General features: G+C 34.2%; 1 protein-coding gene across 2 annotated transcripts in view; it reads right to left on the bottom strand.

Moving 5' to 3' along the window:
- Positions 1-21,539, bottom strand: part of PLOD2 (procollagen-lysine,2-oxoglutarate 5-dioxygenase 2) — a 104,161-nt gene that overhangs the window by 17,608 nt on the left and 65,014 nt on the right. For both annotated transcript variants that reach the window (XM_002759516.7, XM_008983709.5), the window contains exons 4-9: positions 20,549-20,712; positions 16,812-16,924; positions 14,563-14,626; positions 13,057-13,154; positions 3,767-3,868; positions 595-720 (exon numbers count right to left, since the gene is read on the bottom strand). In XM_002759516.7, the coding sequence (XP_002759562.3) occupies positions 595-720; positions 3,767-3,868; positions 13,057-13,154; positions 14,563-14,626; positions 16,812-16,924; positions 20,549-20,712 (667 nt within the window). The remainder of the gene's footprint in view (positions 1-594; positions 721-3,766; positions 3,869-13,056; positions 13,155-14,562; positions 14,627-16,811; positions 16,925-20,548; positions 20,713-21,539) is intronic.

Genomic DNA, 21,539 nt, shown 5'->3' with positions numbered 1-21,539 from the left:
TAAATACCAACTGTTTTAGTAGAAAAGAGATAAATAACTGAAAAAATATTAACCAAAAAATCTCTAAGTTTAGATAATACGTGGGAGGTATGTAGGAGGCTCTGAATATTTTTGAAGAAAATGACTGTATCAAAATCCTTTGGGGAAGAGCATGCCATTGTGTGCTTAATCAAAACAGTACTCTATCTGGAAACTGTTACAAGTTCTGATGATTTGTTATTGTCTTAAATTGCAAACAATTTAATGATAATTCTTTAAAAGAAAGTACCAAAACTAACCCAAAGGCAAAGGGATTTAAGGCCCTTTTACGGCTCCTTTGTTATATATTAATTGAAGCTATATGATGATGGCTAATGTTCAGCCATTTTTGATCTACAGAAACTGGCAGTTTCATGTGGCTCATACCAATATTGTGGTGCTAGTCCCTAGATTCTAAAATCCTTAAGTCCTAAAAAGGCAGGGCTGTAATTACTCTAAAAATCCTCCACTGAACTTAGCCCAGTGAATTTTATTAGACACAAATTATATAACAAATTATTCCAAAAAAGACCAAAAATAGTTTTTACATAAAATATTGATTTCTCAAATACTTACTTTGTTATGAATAAAAAGTTTAAGAGCTTCTTTTGGGTAATCCAGTGTCAACAAAATGTCCAGAAACCGAGGTAGAAAAGGGGTTGGTTGCTCAATAAAAACACCTATTGTTACATTTGGATGGACCTTTGTTTTACACCAAACATAAAAAAAAAAATACATTAGTGTAGTTTTATTTTAAATTGTATTCAATCTTAATCAGCATGACATTAAAAAATGCTAGAATACCAATTCAACATAATCTGCTAAATGTGAATTGCCCCGTGGCAGTTCTCTAACACTTGAAACAAATTTTTGTGCCCCCGCCCCCCATCAAAGTCATTTTACTGAATCCCATCTTGGTTAAGAGTTAGGTTTAAATATGAAATTATCACATTTATTACATGAATGTAATTCATGGTACTGCCTACTCTACTAGTCAACGCTTCCTTTAAAATAGCCCTTACAGAAACTTCTTCACATCTGAAAGCTATATTGAAAGCTTCATCTAAGAAACCAAATACTAATTGTGTTTCTCTTTTTGTGTTCAGGGCTGATAGCTATTTTCTTTCATTAATATTAATATCTCATGGTAATGTCTATATTTTAATATATTTTCTTAAGTTCTCTTTAGATATGTTTTAATGTGGAGTTTATCCTACATTAATTGCACTAACAATTTTGAAGTATACATTATACATGCCAATCTACATGATGGGCAATATTTAGCAAAAGGAATGAAAGTTCCTGGCTTGAAAGACTTACAAGTAGATGGGGAAGGCAGAAACAAGTAACACCCATGTAAGAGTGTCATTACCAGAAATCTATGAAAGACTTGTTTTTTAATGTCTTATTAAAGCTATGGAAGTCTTCCAGAAATCTATGGAAGACTTGTTTATAATGTCTCATTAAAGCCATGTCTTAAAGTCTGAACAAAACAATTACAGATGTTTTTAAATACCTTATACATTAAGTGTTGAATTAGTAACCTCCTTCCATTTTTTCACACATGGTACCTCACACATTCCTCCATTATCTGTATAATAATATATGCTCTCATAAAAGTATACATTGTCCACTATCATAACTTCTTTAGTCATTCACTTGCCCAAATACATATTAGTAAATAAATAAATACAAAAAACAAAACACAATTATCTACTCTCTAGTAGTTCTCGATTTAATAGGAAAAAAAATTAAAAATAGATCACAACTCTCCTTTACCAAATGACATGATACATTTTATTTAATGTTTATAAAAGCCTTAGAAGTTATTTTCCCAAACTTGCATGAAGAAAATGAGATTTAGAGAAATTTAAATAACCCAGAACACATATATGTGTAGGTAAAGTGCTGGGTTTTGATCCTCTACTTCACCATTATTAACCTAAGTTCATGTTTATATAATAATAACAATATAATAGTTAACATTTATTGAAGGCTGACCACTTCATACATGTATACTAAATTTACACAAATAAAATATCATTTATATATTCATTATATAAATTCATCATATGTATGTGTGTAAAATTTCATTTAACATTCCTAACAACACTCTGAGATAGCCACTATGACTTTACATACAAAGAAACTTGCCTATATCTCACATCTAACATTATGACAGGCTTGGGATTTAACTACATACACAATTTTGATTTTTCTATCCCTACTGAAAAATAACTGCATATAGCACATAATCTTATTGTGCATAATGGAAAGAAGAGCTTTCTCTTCTAGCACATTTTAACAACCTCTAAGACAAAATAGCTTAAGTATCAAATTATGTACTCCTATATGCAAAAGGAAAAAATGTTAATACAAATATTTTTCCATCTTTGCACTGGAAAGTTTATATAAAAGGAAACAAAACAGATAAAAAGTATTAACTCGCCCTCAAGAAGACTACATTATTTTCAACAAAAAAGATCAGGATAAATTTTTAAACATCTTCATGATGCAGCTTCATTCAGAAATATTCTGGTATTCTTGCCAGATAGGAAACAGTTTGCTATCTGAGAGACCAGCCAAAAAACTTACTTTCAAGTAAAACAGGGCTCTCTACTCATAAGCTCCTACATGTACACAGGTTACTCTTTATACTCCTTTCAGACAATGATAAGAAGAGAAACTAACTTAGGCGCTTGAACATATTACATATTTTGCATTTGCATGGGTTCAGAAGTTAGTAGTGCTTAATTTTTGCCTATATTGCTTCTACATTATCTGGCTGCTGTAGGTACTCAATAAACCTATGGAGAATGAAGGCCAAAATCAATCTTAATGACAAAATAACTCCCTAGAATCAACTGTTTATACACATAATCTTCCAAGTTATGAGAACAATGTTTTTTTGGAAGAAAAATGTTACTGTAGAATATCAGCTCTGGCTGATGTTAGAACCAAGATACATAAAAATGTTTTATAGATTGATAATAAATATGTTTAACTCTTTGTTCACCCTTAAAACATGAATGATAAAATCTAACAATAATTGTCTATGAAATACATACAAGTAGCACCATGCCAAGCATAAACATTTCATACAGGTAAAAATGCACAGTGTCAAGAATATAGTCTGGAGCCAGACTCCCTAAATTCAAATCCCAACTCTAAAACTTAAAATTGTGTCCCCTTAAACACATTACTTATATTTATGCACCTTAGTTATATCATCTGCAAAACTGAGTCAATTATACTACCTACTTCAGGAGTTTTGTAAAGTTTTAAAGCATTACTATATGTAAAGTAGTTAGAACAGTCATTTGTTATATAATCAGGCAGTATTAATTTTTAATCGCCAATTTTGAAAATCCAGCACAGAAAAAATTAGTCAATAAAAATGCTGAAGACTTGTAACAATTTTTTCTCAATGCTTTAACTAAGGTAACAGACTAAACATAAGGGTACCCAATCATAATAAGCTATTAATATTAACCAAAGGACTCTTTCATTGGGTTCAATTATTAGCTGGTTTGTCTTTCAAAAACAATTCTGAAACACAAATCTAGCAATTGGCTGAATCACCATGTTTTAATACTACTATTTTGTTATCTATCATACAATGAAAACTGTAAAATAATTTGCCTTCTTTTCTATAAATCACAGTATTTTGTAACAATGTACTTTCTACCTTAAATTGCAACAATGTACTTCCTATTACTACATTTTACACATAATCAATTCCACTTACATCCACTGCAGACAAGTCAACTGTATCAAATTCACAAAGAGTGCAGCCATTATCCTGTGTCCATGAATTGGGTACATAGTTTCCAAAATAATTCAGGAGAATCTTGTAAATGAAGAAAAATGTTATTAATGAAAGCAGGCCTCTCTCATCAATGCGCTTTCATTCTACAATCATCTAATTTAAAAGCATGTTTTCTGCAGTATTTTCCTTTAGTAATTCTAATATATCACCTATAGGTGCACACTGAATAGTTTTGTCCAGAATATAAATTGTAAAGCAGGAAAAAATATGTCTCGAAATGCCAAAAATGTCTTATAAATCATAAAGTTCAGCTTATTTCATATTATATTAGAAATACTACTGGAAAGGGTGATAAAAAAAAGCAAACAATGAAACAGGAGTTTTAAATGGGCTAGTGAGTCTTACTAGGAATGATAAAAATAAGAGTTACACAAATAGTAATTTAGAAATAAGATAAACCTGTTTAAAGGCTGAGCACAGACACCTACAGTAAATGGGGCAGTGGTAATGTGACCTCTAACTAATACCACACCACACAAAACCAATCCTAAGTAAACTTTGTCACCAAAAGACACTAAGCTCTTCCAGGGAACTGTGCTACTATAGGCTAAGCTTCTGGGCAGTGATTCAGGGTACTGATTCAGGAAAAGATAGCTTGCAGATCAAAATAAATCTAGGGCAACCCCTAATAACAGTAACCCGACAAATCCTATTGAGAAAGTTAAGTACAGTAGTACTTCTCTACCCACCTTCTTTCAGATCTTTCTGAGGATCTCCTTTGTGAGGTATCTGTCCTGAAACAACTATTGGCATTCATTTTAACTGTAAAAAAAAAAAATCTGTGCTTTTCTGCCTGTTTTGGGGAGGGGTAATATGAGGGAGGATGGACAGGTGACAGAGGTAAACACACTTAGATTTGCTCTGAGCTTTCAAAAAAAAATCTTTACTATCCCTAAAATTTGAACATGTTAGAGAAAATCCTGATGACTATATAATAAGCGAAATTACTACATCTTTTGAATTTTAATACCCAGTACTGGTATGAGCATTTATGTTTAAAGATCTTTTAAACTTTTCTTTCCACAAACTATAAAAAAGTTTTCCACATGCTATTAAAAAGAAGCACCACAATCTCCATTATATGATCAATAAGTTTTCTCTGGAACAGTAAAATGAAATCAAAAGAAAAAAAGTCTGTGTTAAACATGGGGATCAAAAAATGTACAAAAGTGTCAACTAGAGTTTTCTAGATTCTTAAAGTTCTAAAGGAGATGTTAAAGTGTAGCATACATGAAGCAGTTGGGTACCATTTTGCCAGAATCCTCTCACATATCTGGGATCCTGTTCAAATCTTCTTATTGTACTGAAACTTTGAAACAAATACTGCTGAAACAAGAACTTTAATTAAAATGGGATGATCTTTGTGGTTGTACAGATATTACAGCTATAGCTACATTTAATCTCTACAGCAAAATTAGAAGACATGGACAAGTAAAGCATTTGCATGTCTTCTGGACTCCAGGATAATTCAGAGAACAAATTAAAAGGCAGGAAATATGTAGTCATGATGTTAATGACATTTCACGAGTCAATGTGGTCATTTTAATGTGTCTTGATAATAAAAACAGAAATAAATATTTTACTGTTGTCAAATGACAAAGCAAACATTAATCATTTGTGTTCTATAAAATATCATGGTTTTGAAAGAAAAATATCAATGTGGAAATGTATCACCTATGTAGCATTATTTTTTAAAAAGATGAAGAATATGCAAGTGTTAAAAGCATAGTTTTATTTAAAATATTCTGGGAAAAAAAAATTTTAAAGACAGGAAATATTTCCCAAATATTAGGCCATATCTAAAATCTCCATTACATAGAAAGAGTGGTACTACCCCCATCTCAGAAATCTTATTAAAATGTAAGATTTATTTCATAAATTATTGATTAGTCTACTAGAATTGCTATATGAATATAAACATGATCACTAGTGTTAAAATGTTAGAGCACAAAAAAAATAATAAAAATAAAATAAAATGTTAGAACACAAAGGACAGCACTTTTAGTTTTCAGAATTAAAACCAACACTGTTCTACTTCTGTTTTTTACCTCAATGTGTTTCCTAGATAACTAAGATATTTTAAAAACATTACTTTTGACTAGAAACTTCCCACTTTTGGACCTCTCACCAAACAAGCAAATGTTATCCACATCACTACCCCCCATTTACATCTGTTTTTTTCATGAAAACTGTAGACATTTCTGCTGGAAGCTCTAGATAATGCAGGCGGCTATTTATGCAGTTAGGCTGTTCTGGACACTCCTGGCCGACTAGGTGGTAGTATTTTCCTGATTCTTCTTTCACAATATCAAAATGTTTCCAAGTATGATGTCATTTTCATTTACAGAGAAACTTTTCCACCCAAATCCTTTCCTCTTTCTTCCTTTTAAATATTATATCAAATTATTCAAGGTCACAGTGACCCAAATACTATAGTTTCAATGCACAAAATTAATATCTCTATTTTTACTACAAATCAGTTTCAGAAATGACTTATGTTCATGTGTAGATAAGGTCATTTGATCGTCCTCTGTTGAATTTCTTTTTGTAATCAATGTGCAAAAATCACAAGCATTCTTATATATCAATAATAGCCAAATTATGAGTGAATGGCTATTCACAACTGCTACAAAGAAAATAAAACACCTAGAAAGACGATTTACAAGGGATGTAAAAGAACTCTTCAAGGAGAATTACAAACCACTGCTCAAGGAAATAAGAAAGGACACAAACAAAAAAATTTTCCATGCTCATCTATAGGAAGAATCAATACCATGAAAATGGCCAAACTGCCCAAAGCAATTTATAGATCCAGTGGTATTCACATCAAGCTATCACTGACTTTCTTCACAATACTAGACAGATTAAAAAAAAAAAAAAAACCACTTTAAATTTCATATGGAACCAAAAAAAAGTCTTTAAAGCTAAGACAATCCTACGCAAAAAGATCAAAGCTGGAGGCATCACACTACCTGACTTCAAACTATACTCCAAGGCTACAGTAACCAAAACAGCATGGTTCTGGTACCAAAACACATATATAGACCAATGGAACAGAACAGAAGCATCAGAAATAACACCAGACATCTACAGCCATCTAATCTTCAACAAACCTGACAAAAACAAGCAATGGGAAAAGGATTCCATATTTAATAAATAGTGCTGGAAAAACTGACTAGCCATATGCAGAACAGAAAACTGGACCCCTTCCTTGCACCTTATACAAAAGTGAATTCAAGATGGATTAAAGACTTAAACCTAAAACTATAAATATCCTAAAAGAAAACATAGACAATACCATTCAGGACATAGGCATGGGCAAAGACTTCATGACTAAAACACCAAAAGCAATGGCAACAAAAGCCAAAACTGACAAATGAGATTTAGTTAAACTAAAAAGCTTCTGCTCAGCAAAATAAACCATCACCAGAGTGAACAGGCAACCATAAGAAAGAGAGAAAATTTTTGCAATTTATCCATCTAACAAAGGTCTAATATCCAGAATCTATACAGAAGTTAAACAAATATACAAGAAAAAAAAAACATCAAAAAGAAAAGTGAGTGAAGGACATGAACAGACACTTCTCAAAACAAGACATTTATGTTGCCAACAAACATATAAAAAAAAGCTGCTCGTCATCACTGGTCATTAGAGAAATGCAAACAAAACCACAATGAAATAACATCTCATGCCAGTTAGAATGGCAGTCATTAAAGTCTGGGAACAATAGATGCTGGTGAGTATACAGAGAAATAGAAATGCTTTTATACTGTTGATGAGAGCCTAAATTAGTTCAACCATTGTGGAAGACTGTGTGGTGATCCCTCAAGGATCTAGAACCAGAAATACCATTTGACCCAGCAAGTATATACCCAAAGTATTATAAATCATTCTACTATAAAGACATATGCAAACATATATGAACTTCACACCACATACTGGGGCCTATCGGAGGGTGGGAGGAAAGGGGAGGGAGAGCATTAGGACAAATACCTAATGCATGCAGAGCTAAAAACCTAGGTGATGGGTTGATAGGTGCAGCAAACCACCATAGCACATGTATATTTATTACAAACCTGTACGCTCAGCACATGTATTCCAGAACTTAAAGTAAAAATTTTTTTAAAAGCTACCAATTTTGTAATTACTTTAAGATGTATATTGTTTGATATTTAAAAGAAAAGGCTGAACATTAAAATATGCATCTTACATAGTACTCACAATAAATGGATTTCAAGAATAAAAAGTAAAGCTTCAAACTAGAAACCAGTTTCTATCTAAAAATTGATTCATGTTAGATTTATACAGACAAGTATAAAAATAAATACCTAAACATATTTTAAATAAAATGTTAATTAAGAAACACAAAATTGTTTATATGCTTGTAAGAAAACAAATGAAAATATGAATGTTCATAGATATATACTGAGGAGACATAAAAACTGAAGGCAGCTAAGAATCAAAACCATATGGGAAGGCAGTATGTAATTTTTTAAATTATTTAAAATTGTTAAAATTATTTTTTCTAATGGTATAAAACTTGGGGAAATTATGAAATACGCTCATTTTATATACTTTAGTATTATCAACATACTATAAACACTTCACTTACAGATTATGTAAATTTTTAATGAAAAATTGTTTAAATGTTTAGGTCACTATTATGGCTCAAAACACTGTCATTATAAACATCCATTACTAAACAAAATAATAAGTAAAACTAACTTACAAAAATTCATACCAAAAATCCTTCCACCTTTTATAAAGGTCAAAAAAAGTTTGTAGTAATCTGCTTTCTTTTCCCATCAGCCTGGATAAGAATAATATATGACATACTCATTTCTATTTATTAAACTTTAACCTAATATTATAAAGTATTAGCGTTAGTTAAATGTTACATATTCAATTTTTCTCAAGTTTTTGTATTATACCAAATGTACTGTTTATAATGAAACTTCGTATTTTACCATCTAATAGAATAACAACAAAATAAACTAGATAGGAGCATATCAGAGAAGACATGATAGCAGCATCACACAGCTTTAAATGCCAGAAACAGTGACAGTGCAAACTGAAAATGTTTCCAAGAACACTTAGTATTTCTTAGTAAACTTAGGTCTTTCTAAATGATTAAGGATTAGTGCTTCTTTCTTGTGATATGTCCTTTAGCCACTTTTAAAGCTCCAGTCAGCATCATCCTGGAATTTTGGAAGGAACTGGTGAACACGCTGAAATCACTGAACCTAAGGCCTTATCCATAATCACTAATTTCTCAGGACCAAAATCACTCCTTAAAGACATTTAAAGTTTTGAGACACAGTCTCACTTTGTCACAAACACTGGAATGCAGTGGCCTGATCTTGGCTCACTGCAACCTCTGCCTCCCAGGTTTAAGCAATTCTCATGCCTCAGCCTTCAAAGTAGCTGAGATTACAGGCACCCGCCAGATTTTTTTTTTTTTTTTTTTTTTTTTTTTTAGTAGAGACAGGGTTTCATCATGTTGGCCAGGCTGGTCTCGAACTCCTGGCCTCAAAGTATCTGCCCACATCAGCCTCCTAAACTGCTGGAATTACAGGGTGAACCACCACACTGGCGTAAATTTGATTACTATATTACCAAGGAAGAATAGCATATTATTTAGTTATGGGAAAAGTGGCATTGTCCCAGCTCTTGACTAACTGGCACTGACAGTATCATAGAGAGCTAAAACAGTATCTATACACATGTAGTAAAGGGATTCATTTATCAAATTTGCCTAGGGAAAGTTACAGTGACCAAAAGTAATTTCTTTTTTTGAAATAGAGTTTTACTCTTGTTGTCCAGGCTGGAGTGCAATGACATGATCTCGGGTCACTGCAACCTTCATTCCCCAGGTTCAAGCGAGTCTCCTGCCTCAGGCTCTCAAGTAACTGGGATTAAAGGCTTGCACCACCATGCCTGGCTAATTTTGTATTTTTAGTAGCTACAGGGTTTCACCATATTGGTCAGGCTAGTCTCAAACTCCTGACCTCAAGTGATTCACCCACCTCTGCCTTTCAAAGTGCTGGGATTACAGGTGTCCCAACCAACAGTAATTTGATATTGCCAGAAAATAATCTGCCATATTACTCCCAAGAATAATGATAGGTCATAAGATTATTGACTCTAACATTCAATTAAAATTTGCTGAAAGCTTAATATTTGCTACACATGTGCTTGGCCCTGGGTGGGGAGTGGGGGCGGGGGGAGTAAACAAGACAGATAAGATTTCCGTAATTCCTAGACCAAAGCCCTAATAAGTAAGCGAGACAAGAAAACAGGCAAACACCATTCCTGTCCAGTGTGTGATATGTACTGTAATAGAAGTAGTTAGATATTACAAAAGCACACAAGAGACCTGAAGAGTAAAGACTACACTGACGGCCGGGCGCGGTGGCTCAAGCCTGTAATCCCAGCACTTTGGGAGGCTGAGGTGGGTGGATCACGAGGTCAAGAGATAGAGACCATCCTGGTCAACATGGTGAAACCCCGTCTCTACTACAAATACAAAAAATTAGCTGGGCATGGTGGCGCATTCCTGTAATCCCAGCTACTCAGGAGGCTGAGGCAGGAGAATTGCCTGAACCCAGGAGGCGGAGGTTGCGGTAAACCGATATCATCGCGCCATTGCACTCCAGCCAAGATAACAAGAGCAAAACTCCGTCTCAAAAAAAAAAAAAAAAAGACTACACTGACACCCAAAAGAAAAGGAGAACTTAGCAGGTAGGGATGCAGCAGGTAGGAATTAGGGGCAGAGGATTCCAGGATAAATAAAAAGCATGTACAGTATACTTTCAGACAAAGCAACATGAAACTTCTGCAAAGTTGAAAGTAATACAGTATTGCTGAGCAGAGAGGGAGAAAGGAAGAGAAATTGAATGTGAGAAGGGTATGAATGTGTGTAGTGTTGTGGGTGAAAGAGTGAACAGGGTGGTAGACTGGTGGCCACTAAAGCAGGAGTAAAATAAAGAGCTCTGTAAGATAAATTGAGAATTTTCAACTTTATACTTAAGTTCACAGATAGTCATTATATAAGTGAGTAGAGTGACAGGTTTCTGCTTTGGCAGAGCACTCTGGTTCCAGGCTGCTGGGGGTGTAATTGCTACCAGTAGGAGGTTGCAAGAGGCCTGAACTAAGAAAGCAGAGATAAAACCGGCATGCACAGGAGTTAGCACAGAGGGCTGTTGGAGTGGGAACTGTCTGGAGCTGAAACAAAACCCAGATTCTGGTTAACCCCTGGGTTATAAGGAGAAGTAATGCCGCAAGTCTTAATCTCTGGTTATATTCGACATAAAAACGAATCTTCGACTTGAGTATTCTGACCTGGAGTTTAGGAAAGACACAGGAGTTAGAGCAAGAATTTGAAAACCACCAGCATTGAGAGAATTCAGACAAGGAAATGACTCAAATTACCCAACAATGTATATGGAAAAGAGAAGGAAGAGGCCTCGGACAGGCCCCTGTGAACATTTAATAAAACAGGATAGGATGAGGGTCACCACATGTACGCAGTTATAAAATTTTTAAAAATAAATATTTTAAAGAACAATAGAGATTGAAGAGAAAATCCCAGAAAATTAATAGACAAAGCAGTAGAGCATCGTGGAAGCAAAGGAAAAGAGTTTACAAGTAGGACCAAATGAGATCAACATATTGTTAAATGCTATCTTTAGGTAAAATAAAAATAAGGGCTAAGGTGGAGCAGTTGTCCTCTGCTCAACAAAGATTTCACAACAGACCTTAACAGGAGCATTTCTTGGTGTGATGGGAAGAGGAGTAGTGACAGCAAGTTGTCTATATTTTAGAAAGTTTGGCTGTGAAGGGGAGGAAAAAAGCCAGGTGCAGGCTGGAAGGCAGTGTGGACTGAAGAGGATGTTTTACCTTATGTTGGCTGGGTTTGCTTTGGGTTACTTAATCATCAGTTTGATTAATTAATTAATATGAAACCAGATGATACACTGTGTAAAAGTATTTAAAGGGTCTTTAAAATGCTAATAAGGAGATGACAGAGCTGGGGAAACTGATTATAGGATAGAGACTGAAGGGGAGCACAAGATAGGGACTGGTTTGTAGGAAAGCTGGAATGGCATGAAAACCAAACGGGAAAGATTAACTAGAAGAGATGGGACTCTACTTCTTTCAGTTTGATGGAGCAGCAGTTGCCAGGGTGGGTTTTCCCTTGCATTTATTTCCATTCACATGGCTTTTACTGGAATTCAGATCAGTCACTCCTCTGGAACAGAAGAACAGCTACCCCCACCCCATATTCTCTTCCCACAACAAAAATCTGTTAATCTCTTTTCTAGGTACTTACACCAGGCAGGTAAGGATGTCAAAAGGTTGTTTTAAGGACAGCATTACTATATTTTTTTCAATGCAATTTATGTTCCAGCTTGCTTGAACCCAATCAAAACAAACTTTTCATTTATAAATTTTGCAGTCAATAACATTTTTAGCAAGCTCAATAATATATATTTGAAACAGAAAGGCATCCAAATTTTTATTAGTCAAATTATGTAACTTTCATTAACTGTAATTAATGAAATAAGAGCAAGAGGAAGCTTTCTGGCCATATTGTAATACCCCAATCTTAACAGTGTTGTTAACTTAGAAAATGGCAAGTCAGGTGTATTAAATGATCTCTTAATGATCTGAGCAATTCCTATTGAGAAAGGATACCACAGAATGAGACAAATGTGGCTCTCATAGAGAATGAAATCTTAAAAAATAAAATACATGACATTACACATATCCAAAGTTTAATATTCTTACATCTTAAGTATCCAATCAAAATATTTAGATGACAAAAGTAGTTAGCTAAGACACAGAAACAGCTATAGTTGCAACTCATTGCAAAATACACTTAAAGAAAATTTTATTTCCTAATGACAGCAACTACAAACACACAATTCAGAAACTTTTATAATGTGGCTCACTCTCAAGTTAGTTATTTAATAAAACACTAAGTGTACTATAAATAGAATAAAAGGTTACCACTGCTGAGGAAAATCATCAGTTTGATTAATTAATATGAAAACAGATGATACACTGTGTAAAAGATGAAGCCTTTATTTTAGCACCAAAGTTAAGTCTATGAAAGAAATTTTAAAAAATAAAATAGATGACATTACACATATCAATCCATAGTCTATCTCCAAGAAATAGCCAGATAAAAGTAACTGTGACTTACCTTGGTGGGTCCATTTCCATTAATTGCCACTGGTAATGTTTCATAAAATGTATTCTTAGCTCTGGCTTTGCCATTTTCAAATTTTAAAACAACTTCATCTGGTTTAAAAACAGAAAATAGGTTTTAGTAATTTAAAATGTGTGTCTGTATTCGTGTTTCTGTGCAGGTATGTATGTATGTCATTGCTATAAAATTTCTCATGTATGTAATATTCCAAGTGCTACAACACTTTTAGTAACTTCATCTACTCCAAGTCAGCAGATACACAAAATGAAGGATGACAGTGACAACAGGTACAGATAGCAAACTCACTCCAACCTGGCACCAGTAAAATGATTGAGGTGGTAAGCCACTGAGCTGTCTGTTAGAATAATTCATCTTGAAATCCTGCCTTTGCCCATTCATAGTAATGTTATCCTTGACAAGTTAAATTAGCATTTCATTTTAGTCATCTATCAAATGGTATCCATGCCTGCCTTTGAGGGTTATTATGAAGATAATAACAACATATGCATGGTGAGTAGAATATTGTCTGACATAAGCAAGGTTTCTACAATTGGCTACCAACAATAATATTTCCAGTTCTTAAAAATCAGACCTAGAATAATAATCAAGATAAAACTCAAGTCAGAGAGGAACAGGAGCAGTTTTTTTGAAGAAAATTCTGGTTCATTTCCCGAGCACTCCAAACTAAACATTTTGCATTGTGAGAATTTTTTTTTTTAAGAGACTGGGTCTCACTTTCTGGCCCAGGCTGGAGTGCAAGGGCATAATCACTGCTCACTGCAGCCTCGAACTCCTAGGATCAAGCAATTCTCAGCCTCTCAAAGAGCTGGTATGCACTATAGGTGCATACCACCATGCCTGACTAGATTCTGATAATCTTTTTACTAAATTAACTGACTTGAAGTATTGTTATCAAATTGTAATATATTTTAAATTTTTATGCATATATTTTAAAGTATTTAAATTACAATATTTTAAATTTTACTTTATTGATTAGCTTTAATGTATTTTAGCAAGATATATGTATCTATAATACACAGGCACGTATGCACATGCACACATGAGCATAGACTCTCTCTTTCTCTCTCTCTCTCTCTCTCTCTCTCTCTTCCCCAGTCTATCTGTCAAATTGTCACCAGTTATCTTTCAGCTGGGTCAAAAGGATCTACTCTAATACTCTGGGTAATTTGAAATACAAAGAATTTCACTTTATTATTACACAATAATAAAGTGTAATTCATAAACTTATCGAAAGTCCCCAAATGGTGGGACACTAAATTTTAAGTTACTTAAAGCCAGAAGCTTATCTTTTTCACACTAGTCATGGGAAGTAATTTTAATTGAATGTGCTGAACTATATCAAGTTAAGCTCAAGTCCAGTATTTTTTTTAAGGTACAGTATTTATACTCTCAACCTTAGTCACAGCCTCAAAGATAGTTGAAAATGCAGGTTCCTTATTTGTTTGTATATATAAGAAGTCCAGTATTTAGGAAGCATACCTACAGCTCCATTTAAGGTCTGGAAAATTTTGCATTTGTGATCCAATGTGATGTTAATAGCTTCCTAAAAAATAATAATAGAAACGATACTGAAAATGACAACAAAAACAGCAAATATTCCTATCATATTAATATAGTTTATACTGGGTATATACCCAAAGGATTACAAATCATTCTATTATAAAGACACATGCACATGTATGTTTGTTGCGGCACTGCTCACAATACGAAGACTGAGAACCAACCCAAATGTCCATCAATGATAGACTGGATAAAGAAATTGTGGCACATATACAACATGAAATACTATCCAGTCATAAAAAATGAAAAGTTCACATCCTTTGCAGGGACACTGATGAAGGTGGAAACCATTATTCTCAGCAAACTAACACAAGAACAGAAAAACAAACACTGCATGTTCTCACTCATAAGTGGGAGTTGAATAATGAGAACACAAGGACACAGGGAGGGGAACATCACACACTGGGGCCTGTTGGGGAGTGGGGAGCTAGTGGAGGGAATAGCATTAGAATACCTAATGTAGGTGATGGAGTGATGGATGCAGCAAACCACCATGGCACCTGTGTAACTATGTAACAAACCTGGACTTTCTGCACATGTGCCCCAGAACTTAAAGTATAATTAAATATATATTTCTTTGGGGGAATATAAAGCTTAACATTCTTACAACTTAAGCGTTTAATCAAAGTATTTAGATGATGAAAGTAGTTAGCTAAGATGCAGAAACAGCTATAGTTGCAACTCATTGCAAAATACACTTAAAATCTTGTTCCCTAACAACCACAACTACAAACACACCATTCAGGAACTTTATATCTGTATCCAATCTATATATATTAAATATATGAAATATTAACTTATATTGGTAAATATGATAAAAGTATTCTCAAATTAGAAAATCCTGTTTTACTATTCTCCAAAGATTCACTTACATCAATTTCAGGAATGTTCTCTCTAGGGCCTATGGGAGACTGCTAATTGTACCCTACATTCCCTTAACTCCCCAATAAAGGAACTCAGATTTTCAGTAGATACATGTGCTTAAAATAAAAAACAAATTTCTCTTTAGGTATTATGAGCAGCCACATAAATATGTTCTGATCAAAGTGTAAGAAACTATTCAGTAAGACTTCTAGCAAAGCTAATTAAAGAGTAATGAAACTGAGATGGAATATGAATGCAATGACTGGAACTCAAGTAGCCATTTTGGACAAAGAAGTAAGATTAAAACTAGGAGCTATGGGCCAATGGTATTATTTTACAATTGTAGCAAATTAAACACATAAAGTCTATGTTATTATCATATGAAATAGGAAAAAAAGTCCAGATTTTGGTTTTCAGGGAACCAAGGATCCAGTCCTTACAATGTCACCAAATATGTGGCCTCATTTTCTCTATTGACAAAATGGGGATACAGAGTCTAGCCTCTAGGCTAACTAGGATCAAAGAAGCTCAGAGAGGTACAAAGGGCTTTGCAAGGCTAAAGGTCTACAAATGAGAATACAGTTCATTTTTTAAACTACAAAAGTTCACTGATATCAGATGGCTTTGGCATAGCTTTTGTGAGAAAACAATTATAGCTGCAAGATGGAGTAACTACAAGAACACATATTTCAAATGCTCTATGTTAATAAGTGAGAGCTATTTATTCAAGAATATGGAAGAAGCCATTCTGTAGAATCTTTGGGATTTCATTATTGTCTCTTTAAATCTCCAAGCTCAGAAGTTTTGATAATATAATTTATTCTGTTATTCTAAGGCAGCCTTGAAGTGAGTATGCAGTGGAGGTAGGGCCATGACATTGGTGTGAGGGCTGCCATTTCACTTCAGTATCAAGTTATTGCAATAGATGTTTCAATACATATAGCAGTGCATTACATTGTTCTTCCTTCATTTTGCCTGATCCAATCAAGTTTGGCAAGTTTGCCAACTTTGCCAGAGAATAGAAGCCATAAAGAAACATTAAGTGCACTCCAGCCTGGGTAACAAGAGCAAAACTCTGTCTCAAAAAAAAAAAAAAAAATTAAGCTAGTGCTGATACCCAGCCAGGTGAGATAAACCAATCTCACCTATTAAAAATATATCATCAACAAGAACATTTTGAAATTCAGTTTACTAGTTGTCACAGTATCATAAAATCCTTTGTTTTTGACCACTCCAGATTAAGAAAATATAACACACAAAACAACAAATCAATAAAACAAAAAAAAATTGCAGCGGTTACACACCCTTTTCAGTGGATCAATGTAAATTTTAGTGTAAAAGAGCTGATCATCATCATTATCCTGGAGATTCCATTGTTGAACTATACGGTTGATGTATGGAGCATAGCCAATAAATCCTGCAACACAGCAGAGAGAAAGTAGATAGATAAGTTAGGATTCAAAGACCAAAACTGATGTCATGTTAATTTCATTGACCACTTGCACAGAGCTGTGAAGCTATGAAGCCTAATCCTTAGGTTTGGAATTTCACAGCTCACCTTGAAAGAAATATGAATTATTGAGTGTTCCTTGTTTTTTATATAAATTAATACAGTGTTGCTACCAACTGTAAAACAGAAAATAACCAGACTCTTTTTAAATAAAAAGTCTCCAAAATTAACTGACAAAAGAGGGAGAACTAATGTTTTCCAAAGCTCCTAAGGGAAACAGATTTACTAGGAGAAGAATAGACTGAGACAAGAATTTTCTCTCTGACCTTCTAAAAAGCTGTTTGTGGAGTCTCTGTGGAGAACTCACTCTTTCTTAAAGAATAAAATCTCCACTACAGTGGTTTTACTGTCAGTGCCAGAGATACTAATGGAATCAAAGGAATGCTGGATTTGTCACTAACTGCAAACATCCCAAAGAAATTTTATATCTAGGACATTTTGGAAATGTTTCCATTACTTTGGCCAGTAATTATTGTGCCTGCTAAACCATTTTCTGACTAGGCTTTTTGTGTCATAGTCTGGAAAAAGGAAGTCTAAAATTGGATTGTTCTCCTTGGCCTTAGCATAAGCATTAAGACCGCCAATAACATTTGTCTATTAAAGACACAAACGGAATCATTTTTCCTGTCTGAATCTTCCTCTGAATTATGGAAATGCAGCCAAGCTGCGATGTTTCATTGACATTCAATACTTTTAAAAAGGAACCAATGTTACTCCTGTGAACTGAAGGAAAGCCTATTTTTTTACCATCAAAATTAAAATTTTCTTAAAAGAATAAAAGAATGCAAAGAGACAGGTCTGGTGAAATTACTGTTACTGGAGAAAAAAAAAAGACAAAATGAAAACATGACGAAAACCAATCACTGGTTGATCATTTTTTTGGTATTCTTGACAAATAAAACAATTCTATAACAAATGTTTTAAATCCTATGGCCAATCTTCTATGATGAAAAAGGTACCACATAGAGATATGCAACATTTTCCAATGATTTATATTACTGTTCTTCAAAAATTGTTTCCTTATTTTTTACAGATCCCAAATGTCCTCAATAAATGAAAAAAATGTATTTTCACATACATATTTTATGTGATTTATATTTTCTATTAAAAACTTTTGTTGTTGTTGATTTTTGGAAATGGGGCTCTCACTCTGCTGCCCAAGCTGGAATCCAATGGTGCGCTCATAGCTCACTGCAGCCTTGACCTCCTGGGTTCAATCTTCTCACCTTAGTCTCCCAAGTAGCTAGGACCACAGGCATGTGCCACCAAACCCAGCTAATTTTTCAAAATATTTTTAGTAGAGTTGGGATTTCCCTACATTGCACAGGCTATACTGAACTCCTGTGTCAAGTGACCTCCCTCCCTAGGTCTCCCAAAGTGCTGGGATTACAGGTGTGAGACACAGTGCCTGGACAAAAACTATTTTTAAAAACTAAATAATATACCCACTAACAACTCATGTTCCTGAAATAACTGTCAATACATTATCCACGAAACTATACAAACTTTTATTAAACATATATATTTTTTCTGCCATTCTCTAATTATTTTGACTACAGAAAGCATAAGGATGATGCTTTGATGTCCTTTTATAGCCATTGTTATAAACATCTTTTTCAACTTACAAACAACATTTCCTTATTTAAACTGGCTTACAACTTCACTTGCTTGCTAATTTCTTGCTGTTTCCAAAGCACTGTGAGTCTGTCTGAAACCTAACCACCTGAGTATACATCACTATTTGAGATAAATTTACATGTGAGATTTCTCTATGCAAGTCATCTTCAGAAACATTTCAATAAGTATAAAATAAAACATGTCTCAGAGTTCCATAGCTAAATACTTCCTTTAAAAAATTAGTTTAACAGCCAGGCACTATGCCTCACGCCTATAATCCCAGCACCTTGGGACGCCAATGCAGGCAGATCACCTGAGGTCAGGAATTCAAGACCAGCCGGACCAACATGGAGAAAACCCTGTCTCTACTAAAAATACAAAAAAATTTAGCTGGGTGTGGTGGCTTATGCCTGTAATCCCAGCTACTTGGGATGCTGAAGCAGGAGAATCGTTTGAATCTGTGAGGCAGAGGTTGTGGTGTGTGGAGATCGCACCACTGCACTCCAGCCTGGGAAACAAGAGATAAATTCAGTCTCAAAAAAAAAAAAGGAAAAAAAAATTGGTTTTAAACAATGGAGGACTTAGAATTAGTTACAAGATTAGCCATGTGTTACTGAGGTCTTGACAATATGGAGGCCATGACGTGGAAGCAGCACCCATCCAGGAGCCAAATGCTCAAGGAGAGAAGTGAGGGTGGGTAGCCGTCTTAGGGAGAGGCTTTGATGGTTCATGAACTAAAATCCAACAGAGAAAGACTGCTAAGGCATTAAGTACAGAGTAACCACTAAGATAAACCTTGGGTTCTCACTTGAATATGGAAGTTAAATCCAAAGGTAGTAGATAGATTTGGAGAAAAGAAAATGGTCCAAAGCATGATTTGTAGAAATACGGAGATGAAGAAAAAAAGAGATATGAAGCTAGGCAGTGAAAATTGGAGTTTAAAGTTTCAAAAGTCCAAAATCTACATGAGCTAACAAAGTTCCAAGGTACAACTGTGGGAATAGGTTAATAAAATAAAGTACGGGTACAAAGAGCTGGATTTGAGGTATTACCAAGAAACTAAATCACTTCCTAGTGGCTAAGCAAAGCCTACAACCCAGATATGCTGCTACCTGAAGCAGCACTTATTTTAACTAGCCTGGATCGCCTTAGTTATATACATGTAGATCACCCCCAAAATCCATTTTTCTAATGTGGTTTGCCATTTGTACCCATTTGTTTCTCTAACATGTCCTCCATCCTATTTAGTTACATCTGTTGTCCATATGTTTACATTAATCTCAAGCTAGAAAAAATAAATTTGTAGCCTTCATAACATCCAAAGTCAAATTTTAGCTAATTTTCTAAAGGATTGACAGAGGAATATGATAATTTGTTCCTTTAATCCATGTTAGCACAGCTAATGCAGTATTTTAAATATACCCAGACACTCAATATTGAATAGTTTTGACTACTGAGTTCAAGACAAATCATTTATTTACTCCAATAACATTTAAAGTCAGATAAAATTAATAACTATTCTTAAAAGCTACTTGATTGCAGACTAAGAATGAGCTTTTTTTAAATAAGCTTACTAATCCTATTATCCTATAGGAAGAAAATTTTCAGTGTGTCATAATTAAAAGACCTGAATCCATACTTTTTTCCTTTAACAACAGAGTATATCTAGAAGTCACTTACATTTGAAAAACATGAGTTTCCTCACTTACAATGTGGAAATAATAACATTTTTATTACCTAGTGTTTTTAGGAGAACCAAATGACATAATATATGAGAAAATGGTTTGTCGATATAGTGATAATAAGATAAGGGTTATTTAAAACTTCGTATCTAAAGTTGCTACATCTACAAAAATGGTTGTTTTGTCAATCTTTACAACTGGCATTAAACTTTTCTTCCAGTATCTAACTCACCTCCTGAATTCAGATAACGTTTCCCAATGTGCACAACAGGATACTTGTCTGCTAGTCTTTTATCTGGCCACAGAATTCCATCTGCTGCAAAGACCACTTTGTGGTTTGCCTTTTGGAATTTTTTTAGAAGTTCTTCTGGACCACCAGCAAATATGACATCAAAGCTGTTCAATGAGGAAAAAAGATGTTTAAAAATACATTTGTCAGAATTTAGGCACATAAACCATGAAAAGTTCTCTAACCAATGTCAGAATCTAGAATCCAACACGAGATTAATATCTGTGCCAAGTATTTACATAGAACACTAAACAAAATTTCCCTCAAATTATATGGATTGCATTGAATTATTAATGTTTTTATTACATTAGCAAATGAAGTCCAAATAAAAGACAGCTATTTTAGTGTTAGCCTTAATTTTTTTCAATAATCACTTATTCCCAAACTGAAATTATAAAACAGTATTGAAATGTTAGAAGTGCAGTTACTTGTTGTTTAACTTAATCATACAGATAGTCATTTACGAAAGTTGCCATAACTGGGTAATATTTCAAGTAAATTTGTACCAGTCCATTACAGTTTCTAAAGAATTCATTATCTTTGACAAAATGTGTTTAACTGCTAAATGAAATCAATATATGTTTAATATTTCAATGACTGTTCAGCATGGAATCTTAAAAGAATTGTGTTCAGGCCGGGCGCGGTGGCTCACACCTGTAATCCCAGCACTTTGGGAAGCCAAGGCGGGCGGATCACGAGGTCAAGAGATCTAGACCATCCTGGCCAGCATAGTGAAACCCTGTCTCTACTAAAAAAAATACAAAAATTAGCTGGGCATGGTGGTGCATGCCTGTAGTCCCAGCTACTCGGGAGGCTGAGGCAGGAGAATTGTTTGAACCTGGCAGGCAAAGGTTGCAGTGAGACAAGATTGCGTCACTGCACTCCAGCCTGGTGCCTGGTGACAGAGCGAGACTGTCTCAAAAAAAAAGAAGTG

The sequence above is a fragment of the Callithrix jacchus genome, chromosome 17 (assembly GCF_049354715.1).
Source record: "Callithrix jacchus isolate 240 chromosome 17, calJac240_pri, whole genome shotgun sequence".
Classification (NCBI taxonomy): domain Eukaryota; kingdom Metazoa; phylum Chordata; class Mammalia; order Primates; family Cebidae; genus Callithrix; species Callithrix jacchus.
Note: the sequence above shows the minus strand (reverse complement) of the source record. Positions and strands in the feature narration are given on the sequence as shown.